The sequence below is a fragment of the Petromyzon marinus genome, chromosome 6 (assembly GCF_048934315.1).
Source record: "Petromyzon marinus isolate PM22_M1 ecotype Great Lakes invasive population chromosome 6, UKy_Petmar_22M1.pri1.0, whole genome shotgun sequence".
NCBI classification, from domain to species: domain Eukaryota; kingdom Metazoa; phylum Chordata; class Hyperoartia; order Petromyzontiformes; family Petromyzontidae; genus Petromyzon; species Petromyzon marinus.
Window position 1 is genome coordinate 222,223 of NC_133672.1, and position 16,893 is coordinate 239,115.

At 50.6% G+C, this 16,893-nt stretch overlaps 1 protein-coding gene across 2 annotated transcripts in view; it reads right to left on the reverse strand.

Annotated features, from left to right (window-relative positions):
- Positions 1-16,893, reverse strand: part of LOC116939724 (echinoderm microtubule-associated protein-like 2) — a 69,446-nt gene that overhangs the window by 6,222 nt on the left and 46,331 nt on the right. For both annotated transcript variants that reach the window (XM_032948486.2, XM_032948485.2), the window contains exons 3-18: positions 15,346-15,490; positions 12,521-12,643; positions 11,601-11,629; positions 10,164-10,293; positions 9,693-9,842; positions 8,914-8,983; positions 7,984-8,094; positions 7,205-7,297; positions 6,481-6,615; positions 5,084-5,183; positions 3,195-3,346; positions 2,755-2,880; positions 2,259-2,390; positions 1,263-1,330; positions 735-823; positions 106-203 (exon numbers count right to left, since the gene is read on the reverse strand). In XM_032948486.2, coding sequence (XP_032804377.1) covers positions 106-203; positions 735-823; positions 1,263-1,330; positions 2,259-2,390; positions 2,755-2,880; positions 3,195-3,346; positions 5,084-5,183; positions 6,481-6,615; positions 7,205-7,297; positions 7,984-8,094; positions 8,914-8,983; positions 9,693-9,842; positions 10,164-10,293; positions 11,601-11,629; positions 12,521-12,643; positions 15,346-15,490 — 1,751 coding nt within the window. The remainder of the gene's footprint in view (positions 1-105; positions 204-734; positions 824-1,262; positions 1,331-2,258; positions 2,391-2,754; positions 2,881-3,194; positions 3,347-5,083; positions 5,184-6,480; positions 6,616-7,204; positions 7,298-7,983; positions 8,095-8,913; positions 8,984-9,692; positions 9,843-10,163; positions 10,294-11,600; positions 11,630-12,520; positions 12,644-15,345; positions 15,491-16,893) is intronic.

The window sequence follows — 16,893 nt, forward strand, 5'->3', positions numbered from 1 at the left end:
GACGTTTGAGCACGAACACACGACTGTCACGATGGTGACGCGCGGCACCGCGCGGAATCACGAGCCGCCGTGGTGCTCCCTGGGCGGGTCTCACTGCGAGCTCACCGAACACTTCCCGGCGCGAGTGTACTTGCGGCCGCCCTCGTTTACGCTGTAGACGTAGACGAAGTTGTCGTGTGATCCCACGGCCAGGAAGGAACCGTCTGCAAAGAAAGGAAGTGGGAGCTTCAGCGGCAGATCAACTTAGGATCACGTAACACTTTGCGACGTGCATTTGTCCTTGGAAATATTTGATTCGCGATCATTCGGTCACGTTTCAAGTCGCGCAGGAAGACATTATGTGGCACTTGATAGGACTACGTTGTGGCACAATGCACGAGGCCGTCATTAAGGATGACACTGGGAGGACGAGGCGTACACCTGGCGTCATCATCGCCCTTGCCGAAGAGGCTTACCCGTTTCACGCTGGGTTTTTATTACCAAATTCTCGGCAACCCCTTTGTAATTTATATTGGATCATATTTACTCCAGTTATCATGACTGTTACAGGCAAACGGACATGTGAATGCATTAATGCTTGCAAACATGGTTGGAAAACCACAATAATTTATTACCACATCACTGCACGTTACGATTATGCTGTGGCAGACAGCTTCCCGACCTAAAAGCAGTTATATTAGCAATGTGTTTTTGCGCTTTCAAATTTTTTTCATTTTACTTGAGAAGCATCTCACCTGGTGAGTATCTCATTACGGAGATCTGCTCTGCGCCATCTGTGTGAAGGGAGACCAGGTCCCGCGTCTCTGCGTCGAACACCATCCACCTGGTGATGGGCACGCACCACAAACAAACACAAAGTTAAGGGTGTCTGAGTGTGTGGTGCTGGCCACCTACCCCCTCGTGTGCTGTGTCAGCCTTCATTAGGTGCTCACTAAAAGCACTTGCCCCAAGAGTCTGTTAAATGTATACGGGAATGTGTCTTTGTGTGGCGTGTTAATGTCGCCACTGCGGAGACAAAAGCAGTCAGGCATGGTGCTGGCCACCCACCCCGTCGTGTACAGTGCTGGCCTTAAAAGGTGCTCACCAACAGTACTTTCTCAAACAGTCTGTTAAGGCTATCAGGGGACCTTTGCATTTGTTGTATAAAGGCGACAATCCCCAGTGACTATTTTCCAGTTTTTCCATCTCCCCCGCTCCTCCCATCACGGAAGAGCCCTTCCCCCAAAACCCCCACTGCTCCTTGCCCCCCGACCCCCACGCACCGCCCCGTGGAGGTTCCGATGGCGAGCACCGCCCCAGCAGGGTGGAAATCAGCCGACTGCGCCGGGTCCTGGAGACAACGAAGAGGACGGATCACACGAGGAGGTACTGCTGCGTTGGCGGCAATGATGTTGGTGATGCGGGTGACCGTGTTCGTGGTCATGGAGATAATGGTGAAGCCAGCACAGTGGTGGAGGTAGGAGTGAGGATGTATATAACACACGTTGCTGGAACGATGATGGGATGGGAAAAATTGCACACAATTGTTGTTTTTATGTGGAGGGACAGACACGTGAAGGAGGTGTGTACATACCTGTCAACCCCTAATCAGTGTCTACCTTATTACAGATAAATTCAGACCTTATTGGTCACCCCATGCCCTTATAAATCTCAACGTTCATCCTACAAAGTCCCATCACAAGGGAGAAACACAAATAAAAAACATGTTTTTGCTCCTATTGAAATGGCTATATGCCATATGGACCTAAAAACTCAATGTCCTTGTACAAGAATATGGGTAAACCGTATGGGTTGACAGGTATGTGTGTACAATCTTCTTATTTATTTAAATACATTTATAGTGGTGATGATAAATAATGATTTTGGTGGCGGTGGTAATGATGGGGGGGGGGGGGTTGGTGACATTGACAATAGTAAGTGATAATGGTAATAATGATAGTGATAATGGTAATAATGATAGTGATAATGGTAATAATGATAGTGATAATGGAGGTGATACTGGTGGTGACAGTGGAAAGAGTTGTGGTAACAATTATTATGATGGTGGCGATTACAGCGGTGGTGATGGTGATGATAGCAGCGGTGCCCACGAATTTTTTGTGGTGGTAGTGATGCTAGTGCTTGGGCAGTGCCGCTGAACTTAGTGGTTGTTACTGGTGGGGGACATACAAGTCCTGTAATGATGATGGTGGTGGTGGGTAGAGTGGTGTTTGTAATGAGAGTGATGATGAACGTAGTGGCGGTTGTAGATGTCGCACCTCTAGAGTTTTAATCCAGATGGGCTGGTGCGTGGACGTGTCCCACAGGATCGCCTGCTTGTCTGAAGCACACGTCAGGAACTGGCATTTCAGAGGATGCACAGCGAGGCCCCACAGTTCGTCCGTGTGGCCCTGCATCGGCAGAGATGGTCACAATCCACCCACACCACGACACACACCACCCCCACCATCTAGGCATGGTGCTGGACAGCTACCCCCCCCCCCCCCCACCGTGTCCCATGCCAGCTTTAATAGGTGCATATGGGGGGTGTTTGTTTTGGCTGGTGGCGGCGGTTGTGGTGGTTGTACTGATTGTGGTGGTTGTGCACATCACTCGTGTGCACGTAATGTGTGCGTAGGTATATCTGGGTGTGAGTGTGCACGCGCTAGAGCGCCGGTACCAATGTAGTGGCGCTACCCTTGGTGAGCACCGGGAGTAAGGGGGGGTGGGGGGAATGGTGGGCGCTGGTGGGCAGGGTGATGGGGGTGATAGTACCTGAACGACGGGTGTGAAGTCCCCGGTGAGCGAGCCCAGCAGCACGGCGTTGCGGGTGGTGCCCACCAGGACGGCGTCGCCGCGGCCCTCGGCCACCGTGCGCACCGGGCCAAACGCCTCAGGGATCTGGGGGGAGCGGAGATGAGGAGTGCCGCGTCAACGACGGCAACCGTTACCACAACCACCATCACCATTACCATGGCAACCGCCACAACCAGCCGCAGCAACGGTAAGAGCATCAGCACCACCATCTGCATCGTGTAGTGGTCTGTGCGCTGTTCGGTGTGCATGGTCTGTCGTATATATGTGTGGTGCGGGTGTGGTGTGCATGTCTGGTGTGTGAGGCGTGTAGTGTGAGCATCGTGCGTGGTGTGTGTCATATGTATGTGGTGTGTGTCGTGTGTGTGGTGCGAGTGGCGTGTATGTATGTGTGGTGAGACCTCGGTTTCGCCCGTCTTGCGGTAGGCCGTGTCCCACGTGACGAGCCGCCGGTCCTTGCCGCCCGACACGAGCGTGCCATCGCGCTGCATGCACAGCGTGAAGATCCCTCCGTCGTGGGCACCGACGATGGCGTGTGTGATGCGATTCGTTCCTGCTCCACCATCACCACCACAGAGCACAGAAGACACAGGGAGTTACGTAGACCACCATTACCACCATCATAGTCTATCATAACACACGTATACATTTCGACAGCCAACATTACGATTCGTAATTGATGTTTGGAATAGGCCGCATACCGATCTGGCCGAACCTGTGTTGCTGGTCATCCCAACGTTCTGGTCTCTCACCTGAAGACGCTTGGTGCAGTTCTAAGCTAAACTTCGCGTATATAATCGCTGATAAAATTGGCTGTGAGATTTGTTCTCCAACTCTTCAGTGAGTGAGCCAAAATAATAATTGGCACGTTCAGACTTGCATGTCGTGTGCCAATTTCATTTGCTTGGCCATGTCGACCAGATTTTACCTGGCCCAAATAAAAAAAATGTTAATTATAAATGAAAGGGAAATAGTAAAATTATCATCATCATGTATAACAGGGGCGGTGGGGGGGGCCTGGAAAAATGTTCCATGATAATTGAAGACGTGAGGAAGGGTGTTTGTTGTGCTAGAGGAAGTGTCACGTTACACGTAATTGTTGGTGGATGATAAGTGATTGTCATGAATTGCAAGTACGCGAGACAAATATTCGTTGAGAATAGGTTTTTTCCCCTTTTTTTTCTGGCAATAAAAAAAAACCTTTTACAAGGAATCATGTCCGCATTAACCACAATACTTGTGGTCACAATGCAAACAAAAACACTCTGTTTAACACGTAGGCTTTCGCGACCAATATTATTCATAATAAAGGTTCTTGGGTTAGATCGCGTTTATTTATAAATGTGTCGTAACCCTCCACCACCCGACACGGCCAATCAGCAAAAAAAAAGTGTCACGTTGACAAAAGACAAATAATTCACTACTTCAGCCCACCGGTGTGTTGAAGAGCTGATCCACATTTACAGTTTGAGTACGACGTTTCGCTGGTAAATACTTCCAGCATCATCGGGCAATTCACCATTCTGGCGATAGTGCATTGTCACCATTCTGGCGAATTGCCCGATGATGCTGGAAGTATTTACCAGCGAAACGTCGTACTCAAACTGTACATGTGGATCAGCTCTTCAACACACCGGTGGGCTGAAGTAGTGAATTATTTGTCTTTTGTCAACGTGACACTTTTTTTTTTTTTGCTGATTGGCCGTGTCGGGTGGTGGAGGGTTACGACACATTTATAAATAAACGCGATCTAACCCAAGAACCTTTATTATGAAAAACACTCTGATAATATATGCATTGTCTTTGAAACTGATTGGTCCACACCAGGGACAGCTTTCTTTTGAGCCTCGTTTCAAACGGTGTTAGACCAGAGGACGCCACAAGGCGTACAGCACAAAGACAATGCACTATCAGAGTAATGAGAGCTCGGGGTGAACATCCAGTACCAAAATATGAGAATAGGTTTTTTCCATTTTTTTTCCAAAACTATTAGTTGTCGCAGGTGAGTGATTGGGGGTTACCGGTGTGTACAAGTGCTTGATGCTACAGTAAGTGAATTGGCTGTGTATTTACGTTGTAAAAAAAAAATTCTCCACTATTAACTTGGACCCATATTTAATCTCTAACAGACGGTCCTTCCTCAGCTATCTGGTGGTTGGTTGAGATTAGGTGAAAGTGTTTGAGGCTACAGGTTAAGTGTTGTGCCATGGGTTTGGTAAGCAATGGGCGAGCGCTTAAGACGACACACGAGCATTTGAAGCCACAGCGAGGTGGACCTGGCGAACGCTACCTCGTCCCCAGACGAAGATGTTTCCACTGGAGTCTCCCGTGATGGCATCGCCGTTCTCCGCAAACGTCACACACAGCACGTACTTGGGCTTGTCGTGCTTCTGCGCGCGTCACACCGACGCAGAGAGTCATGCCATAGAGTCACTCCGCTCAAACGAGTGACACGCAGCGTCATCTCACTCTAGCGCTCCTGAGTCGGCGGTTAAAAAGTCCACATTCACGGGAAAAGTCTCTCCAAATTAAATTGACCTCAGAGGAAATGTCAGACCTAGTCGAGGCCAACGTTCGTTACAGGGTATGAATGCCAAACCAGAGTGGGAGAGTCTCAGGCTCCAACCACAGCACCACCCAGCCACACAATAGCGACCACCTCTTGTAACCCTCTTTGTATTTCATTATTGGCAGTGGTGGAAATGTTCTAGGATATGCCGGCATGTCACACTGGCACAAGCGTGTGGACCGGCACTATTCAAGACAACTCCTATTCCTACGCTGCAATGTTTCCGCAACACGGACAGGTTTCAGAGTTGCACTTCCCCATTTACATTTCGACTGCTGATTATTATTATTTTTGTTGGTTCCTGTGACCAAAGTACACGCAATGCGCCTGAGCTCGTCAGATCTCAGAAGCATCGCAGGCTTGAGCCTGTCCAGGGCCAGAGTGGGCGACGGCCATACGCAGGCAGGGCTACGTTGTGGGCGGCAGAAGGTGGTGCAGCAAAATCCACATTGTCCTGTATTTGTACGCTTCAACGACCGTGCTCCTCATCTTTACTAACTCATTGGTATGAACTCAGTGACTGGAGTTCATTTCCCATCCGTGGCTAAATCGGTGACAAGTGATATCTGAACCAGTCCTGGGCCCATCCTTCACCAAGCCACACTAAACAGCCAGGAGAAGTATGATCAAAATCTCTCACGACCTGTAGGACATGGGCAAGCCCTCACCCAGCAATAGACAAAACATTTTTTCTAAAATATCTCTTATGCGTGTTGGTAATGAGGATCACCAGTTAGCGTCAATGCCTAGGGATACCTGGCATAGCGAACGCTACAGGCATCCTACAGGCGGCCTCCCGCCAGCTACGCAGGGATTCAGGGGAGGGTGGAGTACGGGTGGGTGGGAAGATTTCAAGTTCAAGGTTCAAGTTTATTTTCTTGAACCAGGAAAAACCCCAAGAGACCAGGACGAGTGTTTCATGTGCAAGAGTGACCTAGGGAACCAAAATGACAAAAGCAAGCACGCAAAAATACAACAATGAAGCAAATAGAAATCAGAGCGATAAAAGCAACCGCGTTAGAGTAAATCGAAAAATAATTCAAGAAGATAAATACATTTATATTACGTTATTACTTCTCCTTAAGATTCCAAAACAAGGGGTGGGGAACAAGTGGCACCTCGAAGATGCCCTGCTTTTTTGACAGCGAGTTGCCCTCCAGCGTCCAGAAGTGCACGTGGGATTTTCCGCACGTCACGATGGCTCTGGGGTCCATGGGGTGGAAGTCGGCAGCGAACACGGCTTCGTTAGAGCACTGCGGTGGGGGAAGGGGAGCAGGGTGAGAGGTGGGGGGGGCGACAGGGAGAGGCGTTCTCGTTACAACGGTGTGAATGGGTTGCTGACTGGCTGGCTCTGAGTACAGATATCGAGACGAAGACACGGTGCCGGAAACCAGCAAAGTTCTGTGCCTGAATGCGGCTTTCAGTGAGCTGGACCCACACCTAACGGAGGGCCCTGGCCTATAATCATCTGGGGCTCATCTCAAATTGGATAAAGCACACCCGACTCCGGACCGGTATTGACAGTCCTGTCTCATCCGTAGCGTTTGCTTGTTGCTCAACCAATGCTACGACAGTTATGCACTCCCAGAAGATCGTGTGGCTGATGGTATGTGTAAAAAATATTTTTCTTTTTAATATGATGGTGTATTGTCTGCTTGTTTATTTATTTCCGGAACGATTTTTTCATTTACTGATCTCATTGACTGCATGAAACACTCAAAACGAACCGATTAATCCACCGACAGAACAAATGACTGATTTAGTGATTTACTGATAATCTCACTGACTGATGGACTGGCCGAATGGTTGGCCGATGACTGGTCCGTGTCGCTGCACCCCTACCTTGATGTCGGCTAGCTTGTTGCCCTGCTGCCAGTCCCACACGGACAGCACGTGCTCGTTCCCATCGTCCACCGCACACAGCAGGCCGCAGTTCTGCACGCCGTCGAGACAAAACAAAAACACCCTGTTTCGACACTTTCAGAATGTTGGGGCAAGCACCGTGTCTACCAAGCACCTCCGGAGGCCAGCACGGCACATGAGTAGCTGGGTAGCCAGCAACCAAGCCTGTGCTGATGTTTACAGACTGCACCAGGCCATCAAGACGGAGTCAAACTAGGGGAGCCCCAGGACCAGTTCAGATATTTGTGACTGATGTTACCAGTGAGTATGAATCGAATTCAGGTCGCTGGGTTTGTAGCGCAATGCATTAACCACCGTACCATTGCTCCTCACACTCCAATCGATAGACTTTCTACTCTAAAAACATTAACACACACGCATATATTTGACATGCACACATGTATTCAGTATACCCTGAATCCATGTTGATGTGTCTGTAACTTAACTTTACTGTTTTAAAAAGTAATTTGTCCAGGCCAACGTTCGTTACAAGAAAACATATATATGTAGATTTTTACTTGTGCACTCTTTTCATTTATTCCGTAACGCAAAGTTTTTTTACCCCCATATCTATTTGCTTAATTTTCGCACTTGTTTTTTTATGTTATTGCTTTTGCCATTTTAGTGACCCAGATAAATCAGTCACTCTTCGAAGTGAGACTCTTCTCCTGGTCTCAGGATCTCTCTCCTGGTTAAAACAAAAGAAACTGGAATCTCACCGTTTTGGAGAAGGCTAGGCAGAGGATGCCTCGCTCAAACACGCCGGTGCCGATCACGTGCAGCGTCTTGAGGCTCACCGAGTCCCACACGCGCACGTGAGCCGGCAGAGTCTGCCGGCGCCAGCGGGGGAGCGAAAAGACGAGAGAATGGAGATGGGGGGAGAGAAAGGAGACACACAAAGTCACACCCGGTGACACGATGGGCATAGTTCGTTTGAGAAGAGCGCCCGTGATGCCGGGTCGTCTGGCAGCACTTTACACGCGACAAGCGACTCGAATGGCATCCCACCCTCAGCACATTTGAAATGGTGCCCCCCAGTGGCAGCTGGCCCCGTGCGCCACAAGATGGCTTGGGCACCTGGCCTTATGAGCGGGCAATTGTCTGCCAGTAGGTGGCAACAATTACCATTTGTGATTATCCCAAACGAGTGATTTGCGCTTAAATGGCAATGGCTACGATGACCAAAACACCTGGAATGTGCCCAATCGCAACAGATCTGGGACGTGCTACTTATTTTATTTCCCCATGCTAAATCCCTCCAGTTTGGATGCCTCCTTTGCGACAGTGTCCAGGGTGCAAAGCAGCTAGGGGCCTAGTTAGTAATGGGATGGGTGACAGCAGGCTGTCATCGGGGGCTGTGGGGCTTCGTGGTGGACAGTGGAGAATAGAGTAGCAGCTACCCGGGATTGTACTGCACTTCTATGCTCTGCTCCCGTTGGTATGCTCTCCACCTTCACGATCCCCACCCTAACCGGCGCGGTAGAGTATGGTAAAAAAACATCGCGACCCGCACGGCATGGGGAGGCCCTCATCCAGTACTGGACTGACAAGATGGCTGGCTGTATGTGTAGATCTGTTGCTGCAACACGGAGCGGAGCGCTTGGTTGCAACTGGGCTGGAGCGGCACGAGGCAACACGGCGCACCTCACCTTGCCATCCTTGCCCGTCCCCACCACCTGTCCCGTGGCGATGGTGATGCGGTCAGGGTGTATGGCGAGGCTGGGGGCAGACACAGGCAGAGGAGTGGTGAGGAGTAAAACATTGTGAAGCTAATTTAATACTTGTAGGAAAAACAAGCATACAGCGTGCAACAGCGCACAGGCCAACAACACAATGTATTGGCAACGAAGGAGGACTGAGACCACAACAAAGACAAAGATCCCCCATAAAGCCTTAACAGACCATTGGGGCAGGTGCTGTTAGTGAGCGCCTATTGAAGACCGACATGGCAGACGAAGGGGTGGGTGGCCAGCACCATGCCCGGCCACCTGTCTCCTTAGTGGCGATGTTTACATACTGCACCGGATACTCAGTTGAAGCGGAGTTAACCTAGGCGAGGCCCAGGACCGGTTCAGATATTCGTCACCGATGTCAGTTATGAGCAGAAGTGAACTCAGGTTGCTGGGTTCGTAGTGCAGCACGCTAATCACTGCGGTATCACTCCACACACCATTTCTCACAACAGCCATTTGCCACTAAGTGGCAGTGACATCACCACAGTGCTTCTGCCAGGCTAAGTGTACCTTGAGGCTAGGTGAAGTGTCGAAGGCTCACTGGCGTGAGGTCACGGGACAGACCCAGGTAACTTGGATGACTCCCACACACGCATGTACACACACGCCAATCGTAATCCAGCACGTACGCACGCGTACACACATACACACGGACACACAACGGGGCGACGATGACTCGCACTCGACAGCCTCACCACTTGACGTCGTCGTTGTGCTCTAGGTAGTGCCGTTGGTTTCCCTCCTCGGGGCTGTAGAGCACCACGACAGAGGCGATGAAGTACACCATCTCCCCGGTGGGCAGCAGGTACAGGTTGTTGCGGCAGTCTTTGCCACGGTAGCCATAGCTAAGCCCCGGCCGCCGTCAAGGACGTCACACTTTTTCAACATCGAGCCTCAAACAAGGGCCTCGTCACCGACCCTGCCGCGTAACCTTTGTGGGATGGGCCTACCCAGGACGGACCCTTTTATGGGCCCTAACAATCCTCCAATGATTCCCAGATCCCTCTCATAACCCTTAGACCCATTCCATTGCTTCCCAGATCCTTCATACTGCCTCCTTGACCTGTGGATTATCTGACAGATCCCTCCCATCCCACACAGATCCATCTACCGGATCCCAGGTCCCTCCACAGTCTCCCAGGTCTCTCCCGAGCCAGAGTGGATACACCCAGTTGAGTTTTAGTTTCTCAGCAGGCGGCTCCAGCTTTGTGTCGAGCCGGTAATCCTCTACCATGTCCTGTGGCAGGTACATGGTGATGGGGCGGCCACGCAGATACATCTTCACGTATCCCTCCTCTGTGGAGAAGATAGTGCCACTGCTGATATGCTAAGCGCCAACAAACAACTTTAAACGTCTTCTGAAATTGAACAAAACATGAAACCGCGAAAAATGCATGAGAAAAAATCATAAACTGAGATGGCATGAAATATACTTATCTGTTGTCAGAAAACAACACGAAAGATTTATCATTATTAAAATACATTTCATAACTGACTGGCTGGCTGTGTGGTAGGAGCACATGTTTTAAAAAAAAAAAATTTAGTTAAAACTGGCATAGGGGGTTGCTTCAGAGCATCCTATGAGATTGGTAAAACGAGAATTGTACCACCTTGTGGGAATTCAATAGAGTGTATCCTATGTAGAGATAGGCCCTCAAAGGAAAGTGTAATTTCCACCATCGTCTCAGGACCACAAATGAATGCGAGTGCTGATTTTGTATCCTTTTTAAAACAAGATGGCAAGATGCTTCTTTCAGATCTCCCTCCACGTAAAAATATACAAGTATTTTTTTACACATGCCATCAGCCACACGACCTTCTGAGAGAGCATCATTTCAGCAGCATTGGTAATACAAGCAAACTCTGGACCAACTTCAACATTCAGTGTCTCATCAACAAAGTCGGTAAGCTGGTGAACTGCCAGATGTTTATCAACAAGGACCCTCTGTTAGATATGGGTCTTAGCAAAAATGGCGTTGAACAAGTACAGAAAAATAAAATAGCAGCACCATATGGCCGCCAAACACTCCATTAGCCAACGTCACTGATCACAAAAGGCGAAACGGAAACGGGCAAATTGACGACAATTCAGGCAGCTCTGCTAAACTCGCACAGGGCGCCTAAGAGAAGAGAGACTCGGCAAGACATGGGACGATGCGTCACAGCGGTCAAACCCTCCTCTACGCACCGGAGACTGGCGGCAATTACCCCGCCCCCCCACACCCCTAATGTGTCAGCGAAGGAACAATCACCGGGCTCCGGTTAGCGTTGATCAGAGCCAGACTTGGAGCCACACGTTACGATCGAGGTGCAAGAAGGGGGCAGTGGATTTTTCTCAGGGAGACGGCGAGGCCGGGGCAGGGGGAGGGGATGAATGGCCGATGAGTCACCTCCGCCCTTTAAATAACACCAGAAATGCCCTTTGCCAAAAAACGCCAGAGTTGTTGTTAATCTGGGCCTATTTTGAGCCAGATATCCCCAGGGTCTTGGTTCCAGACCAACAATCGTCACACTCCTCTTTGCTTTAGTTTCCCAAGCCTCTGTTTCTCCATCTCTCCTCCCAGTGCTGCCCCCCTGCTGGTGTTCGCGCATCACTCACTCACCGTAGTTGTACACGGGGTCCTTGGGTTTGCTGAATAGGAGCCATATGGGGAGGGGAAGGAGAGAGATGAAAGAGGCAAGCGCTTGAGTCATCTCTCTAGTGCCATGCTAATCTATAGTAACATACTGAACAGGATTCCATTTTGCACATTAGTTTTGAGGATGAGCATGAGAATTGTGATTCATAGAGTTTATGAAGGCAGAGGCAATGCAGCAATTGGTGCCTGAAGGTGAACGATTTTAAACGGTTCATATTAGTCCCTGTTCTGGCACGCGGTTCACAAACGTGGTCATAAATGAAAATTATAGAACAAAAAATTAGCATTGTGTAAAGAAACAGAGAGAAACAAATATCAACGATTACAGTGAGAGACAAAGATAGGAACACTTGGAGTAAAGAACATGCGCAGGTCAGAGACATCATCCAAACTATGATTATAATAAGTGAATGGGCTTGGGCAGAACACGTCACAGCTAGAAGGGACGATGGCCGATGTTCAAGAATGATAAGAGGAGCAACCAAGGAAATGAACATCCACTGAGGAGATGAAGCAGCGAAATCAGTTAATGTGAAGGTGCTTCGTGAATAGTAGCATCTTAAGCGCATGAGAGGTGGCAGTTTGGCTGGAACAGTTCCAATTTCAGAAAGTCTGTCCCCGCTGTCCATCAACATTTGTGAAAATCTGAATTTTTTATATCTCGGGTGTATAACGTTCTCGCCTCGCGCTTGAGGCACGACATGGGCAGGGAGCGGGGCCAACTGCGTGGCAGGAGGTGCCAACATCAGGAAGGGGCCACTCACGACCGTGCGTGCGGGGAGATAGCGCGCGAGTGGGCAGGGCTGGCCGAGGAAAGGAGCGGCGGGTTTGCAGCCCGCCGTGCGTGGTGGTTGAGCCTGCCGGGAGCGTGGGTGGGGCGCTACCTGTCGCCGGGCTTCTTGCTCGAGCAGCTGGTGGTGGAGGCGGCACGCCCACGCAGCCCCCGCGTCTCCGAGCCGTCGCGACGCACGCTGGACGGCAACCGCTCCATGGAGCTGCTCCGCTTGCTACCGGGCGAGCGTAAGCATATGTGAGGGTGTGTGTGTGCTGGGTCATGTAGCCTGCATGCCCAGCCACTGCATGCCGAAACAGCATTTGTTCGGCCGGATCGAGGGGGCTAAATGGGCGCGGCACGGGCTAGAGAAGAGATGGAGTGATGTGGTACAGGAGGACGTGGAGTTGAGTGGACTTGCCGATGACTGGTACCAGTGGTGTCAAGATCGGCCTCTGTGGAGGAGGCTCCTGAAGGATGCTACTGGGCAGTTGGAGGCAGTCGCCCTCCAACAACAACGGAGGGCGGAGGAGCGACGCTCACAACAACGAGCGGAGCGCCGGGTGGCTAAAGTACAACTGGTTGGCACAGTAGGGGGCACAGGTGGTGCATCAGCCAGTCATCTCAGTCATCTTAGTCAGTCGACCCGTGGCACTTGGGTCTGCCCCGTGACCTCCTGCCAGCGGGCGTTCGACACTTCACGTGGCCTCAAGGTGCACATGGCCTGGCACAAGTGTCGTGATGACGTCACCGCCACTTAGTGGCGAATGGCGGTTGTTGTTGTTGTGCATGCATTGGTGCGAATGTGGGTGTATGTATTTACGTGTGTTGGTGTGTGTAGGTGCGTTCGTATGCGTGTACATGTGTAGGTACATGTGTGTATGTGTGCGAGTGTTTACATGTGCGTAAGCATATGTATGTGCATAGTGTGTGTGCGAGCGTGCACAAGTGTACATGTTTACGTGTGCGGGACAAGTGTGGGACAGGTATGGGCCAGGTACGGGAACCTCAGCCAAAGCTGGCAACTTAAACACACCCACTGAGCCTTCAATAATTCCGTCCAATACATAAACACATGCGCACACTCACTGTGGTATTATATTTCTCCGGCAGCCAAAGCTGAGGGGAGGACACACAGCGAGCGTGGCAGCTGACGGCGGTTCAGTAGCTGGTTGCTAAGAGTTAAATAAAACAATTTAAAAAATCTCGACTATTTCTCCGGAACAAGTTGGCAAAGCCAAGCGGAGTATGGCCCTTCCTAGAGGTGTGCTACGCATGCCCCCATTTATACTGCGCTCACCGTCCATACTGGCCTCAAGTCATTAATTAATCCAGGAATGCCTAACCGAGTCTCACAACCCGATTTCACAAGGGTCCTGCATGGGGATGCTTGGCCAATTCCATGCTAAGTGCATCTCCAGTGGTCCGGCCCGGTGGCTGCTCCATGCCTGGGCGGAATGGGAAGCAGCTCGTGGTGGTCGAGAGTTCTAGTCCTGGTAGGGCGTTGACTCTGCCCATCATCCATACAGGATCGATAAAACAAGGACCACTTTGTGGGCAAGCCAATAATGGTTAAACTAATATGGACAGACTCGCCCCCACCATACAAATGTGGAATTTACACCACTGGCTCAGTGCTGTAACAAGAGAAGCACTGCCTCAAGGCTAATTTGAGCAGGGAATCATTGACTTTTTACAAGGAGGAGGAAACAGGAGTAACTCGTGCACACGAGAAGATGACTCTCAAAAGTCCACACACCTGTGTGGACTGGTTTAAACATTCAGTGTCTCATCAGCAGCAGAGACAGGATTGCTCGAACCAATGTTGGTTAACTGCTAAATGTTCATAGACGAGGACTCTCTCAGTTCTATATGGGTCCTAGTTCGATTCAAAACCATAGATGATTTGCCTGCAGCCTAACAGCCATCCACTGCACAACTTCCACCCGACTACAGAGCATTCATGGGGGAATAGAAAGGGGCAAAGGTGACCGAGCATCATTATGATACACGTTCTCTCCTAGGTTAAGGGAAGTGAAACCGAATGGCTGCTAGGTAATGTGGCTACACCCTCTTTATGGGGTTGTCTTGTTGTGCAAAGGCTGTGCACACATTCCTGAACCGTGATCCCCATCCTCAGCAGACTCACCATCGCCCCAACCTCCCCCCTCACCCTAGAGATCCAGCACTCACCAATGTAATCACTTGCTCACCGGTCAGCTGCCTCCATATCTCTCTCCTATCACCACTACCATGGTTACTGGTTACAGTAAACTTGACTCAGTTGTCCACCCATGCGAGGAGCCGGAGCCCCAGATGGAACAATTCTTCTCTGCCAAGCCGTGTTCACCACGCCGCAGGTCACAGCACTTCACTTTCTGCCTCTTCTTGTGTACTGCTCCACTTTGGAATTCACTATCCTTCTCCACACCTCCAATTAGCACGGTTGGTTACGTACAGTGCAAAATAAGTTAAACATACATAATACACTCCCATAGTGTATTTTTCCCCAAGATCTTACAAAAACCTTGTCGTGCTGTTCGTCGCTGGCTGCCTGACACGTTTCAAGTAAACGACTGCACCGCTGCACTTACTCTGCCCCCGTGCCAACCCAGACGCGACCTCCCCATGCGGGGTCACCAACCGCCAGCGTCATTATGAGCGTCGCTATGGCAACGAGAGCCGGCGGTGGCTGCCGCCCAAGTGGGATTCGTCATTGTGTTTTGTTGGAAAATCCGAAACGCGCGCCACGACTGTGCGCGCGTTCGCAGGCAGAGTCGATGACGCGGTGCGGCACTCAACAATTCATATTCGAGTGAGATCGTGTCTCCAGATGCTGCACCACACGGAGACGTGCCCATCATGCTGCCCGTGGTGCTGACGAAGGTGAGGAGTGTCGCCGTGCGGAATGTGCCCCCCCGTCCCCTCGCCGCTCACCCCTTGCCCAAGTTGGAGTTGGCCCCCAGGAGCTTGGCTGGCGTTGGGGAGTAAGAGGAGGGCGGCGTGGCCTTCCTCGGGGTGTTCGCTCCGTTCCCGATGGACGGCCGCGAGGGCAGGGACACGAGGCCCTGCCGGCCCACGGCTGCAGGCCGCACACAAGGACAGACGCACACACATGCGCTCTTTTAAGTGTGGGATGTTTAGCGAGCGCCTATTAAGACTAGAAAGTCCAAACGCGTGGCCGGGACAGAAGTGCAGCTGCCCATTCTGCCTGCCCGTCTCAGGCAAACAAGACTGCACTGGGTGCTAATTTTAGGATTATTTTGTTAATTATATTTTTAAACGTGTGGCCTAGTATTGAATGGGAAGAACTGGAATCATAACAGCAGCATTGTAAAAAATAATACCAATGCTTTACAACAAATGCATGCACAGAAACACCAACACACCTGCAGACAAAAAGACAAAGTCCCTCCAGTCTATAGCCTCATGGATTGTTGAAACTATTTGCCATAGCCTTTGAAAAGCATAGACAAAGATCCCCTGTATTGCTTTAGCAGTGTTGGGGCAAGTCCTGTTTGCGAGCACCTATGACGGCTGCTACACCACATTAGGAAGTGGGTGGCCAGCACCTCTTCTACCAGTGCTGATGCTCTCGACAAAATGCACTAACTACTCATTTAATGCCCAGAATACCTAGGGGATATCCAGCACCAGTTCACATATTCGTCACTGGTTATGGCCGTGAGCAGGAATCAAACTTGGGTCACCGGGTTCATTGTGCAGCGTGCTAACCACTACACTACCACTCCTCACATGTGTACACACTCACACCCTAAAACACACACACAAACACATTGCATGGCTAACAATGGTGGAGGAATCTCATTATGGCAGAAAATTTAGCTCAATAAAAGTAATTAAATGCGGGTCTATAATTAGCAGTCCTCCTGGGGAATATTGTTTCGCTGCGAGGTGCATAGGGAATGCCATAGCAAGAGGTGAATCGGAATAGGGCGAGACACATACACACATTCACAAAGACCCCCTACAGCCTACATAGACTGTTGGGGCAAATTCTGTTCCTGAGCACCTATTAAGTTCACCATAGCACACGAGGTAGTTGTGGCGAGGCTAAAACCACATCCAGACTGAAAGGCAGTGCGCCAACTGCTACACTACTGCTCCCCACACATCCCCGCTCATGCGGACACAGACAAACAGCACCTGCCGCCCCGGTGAGTATAAATATAACCGGAAGAGTTCCGACACAGCAGCAAGTTCTGGCCGCAATCGCCGGTGCCTCGGCTGCCTCTCGGAAATCGCAGCATTGCTGCATCCAAGCAGACGCTCTGGCCGTGCCCGTTCTAGACCTCGCATCAGCACAACTCCACCGCCAAAGCAGCGCTGCTGAAGTAACAGCTTTACACAACGGTAATCGTTTGGCATGAACGAGCCTCGCTTGGGAGGGATTTGAGAGACTTTCCCCATTTGCCCGTCGTTTCAAGATGGGTCTCCGCGTGAGTCCGCGTGGCTCAAATCTCC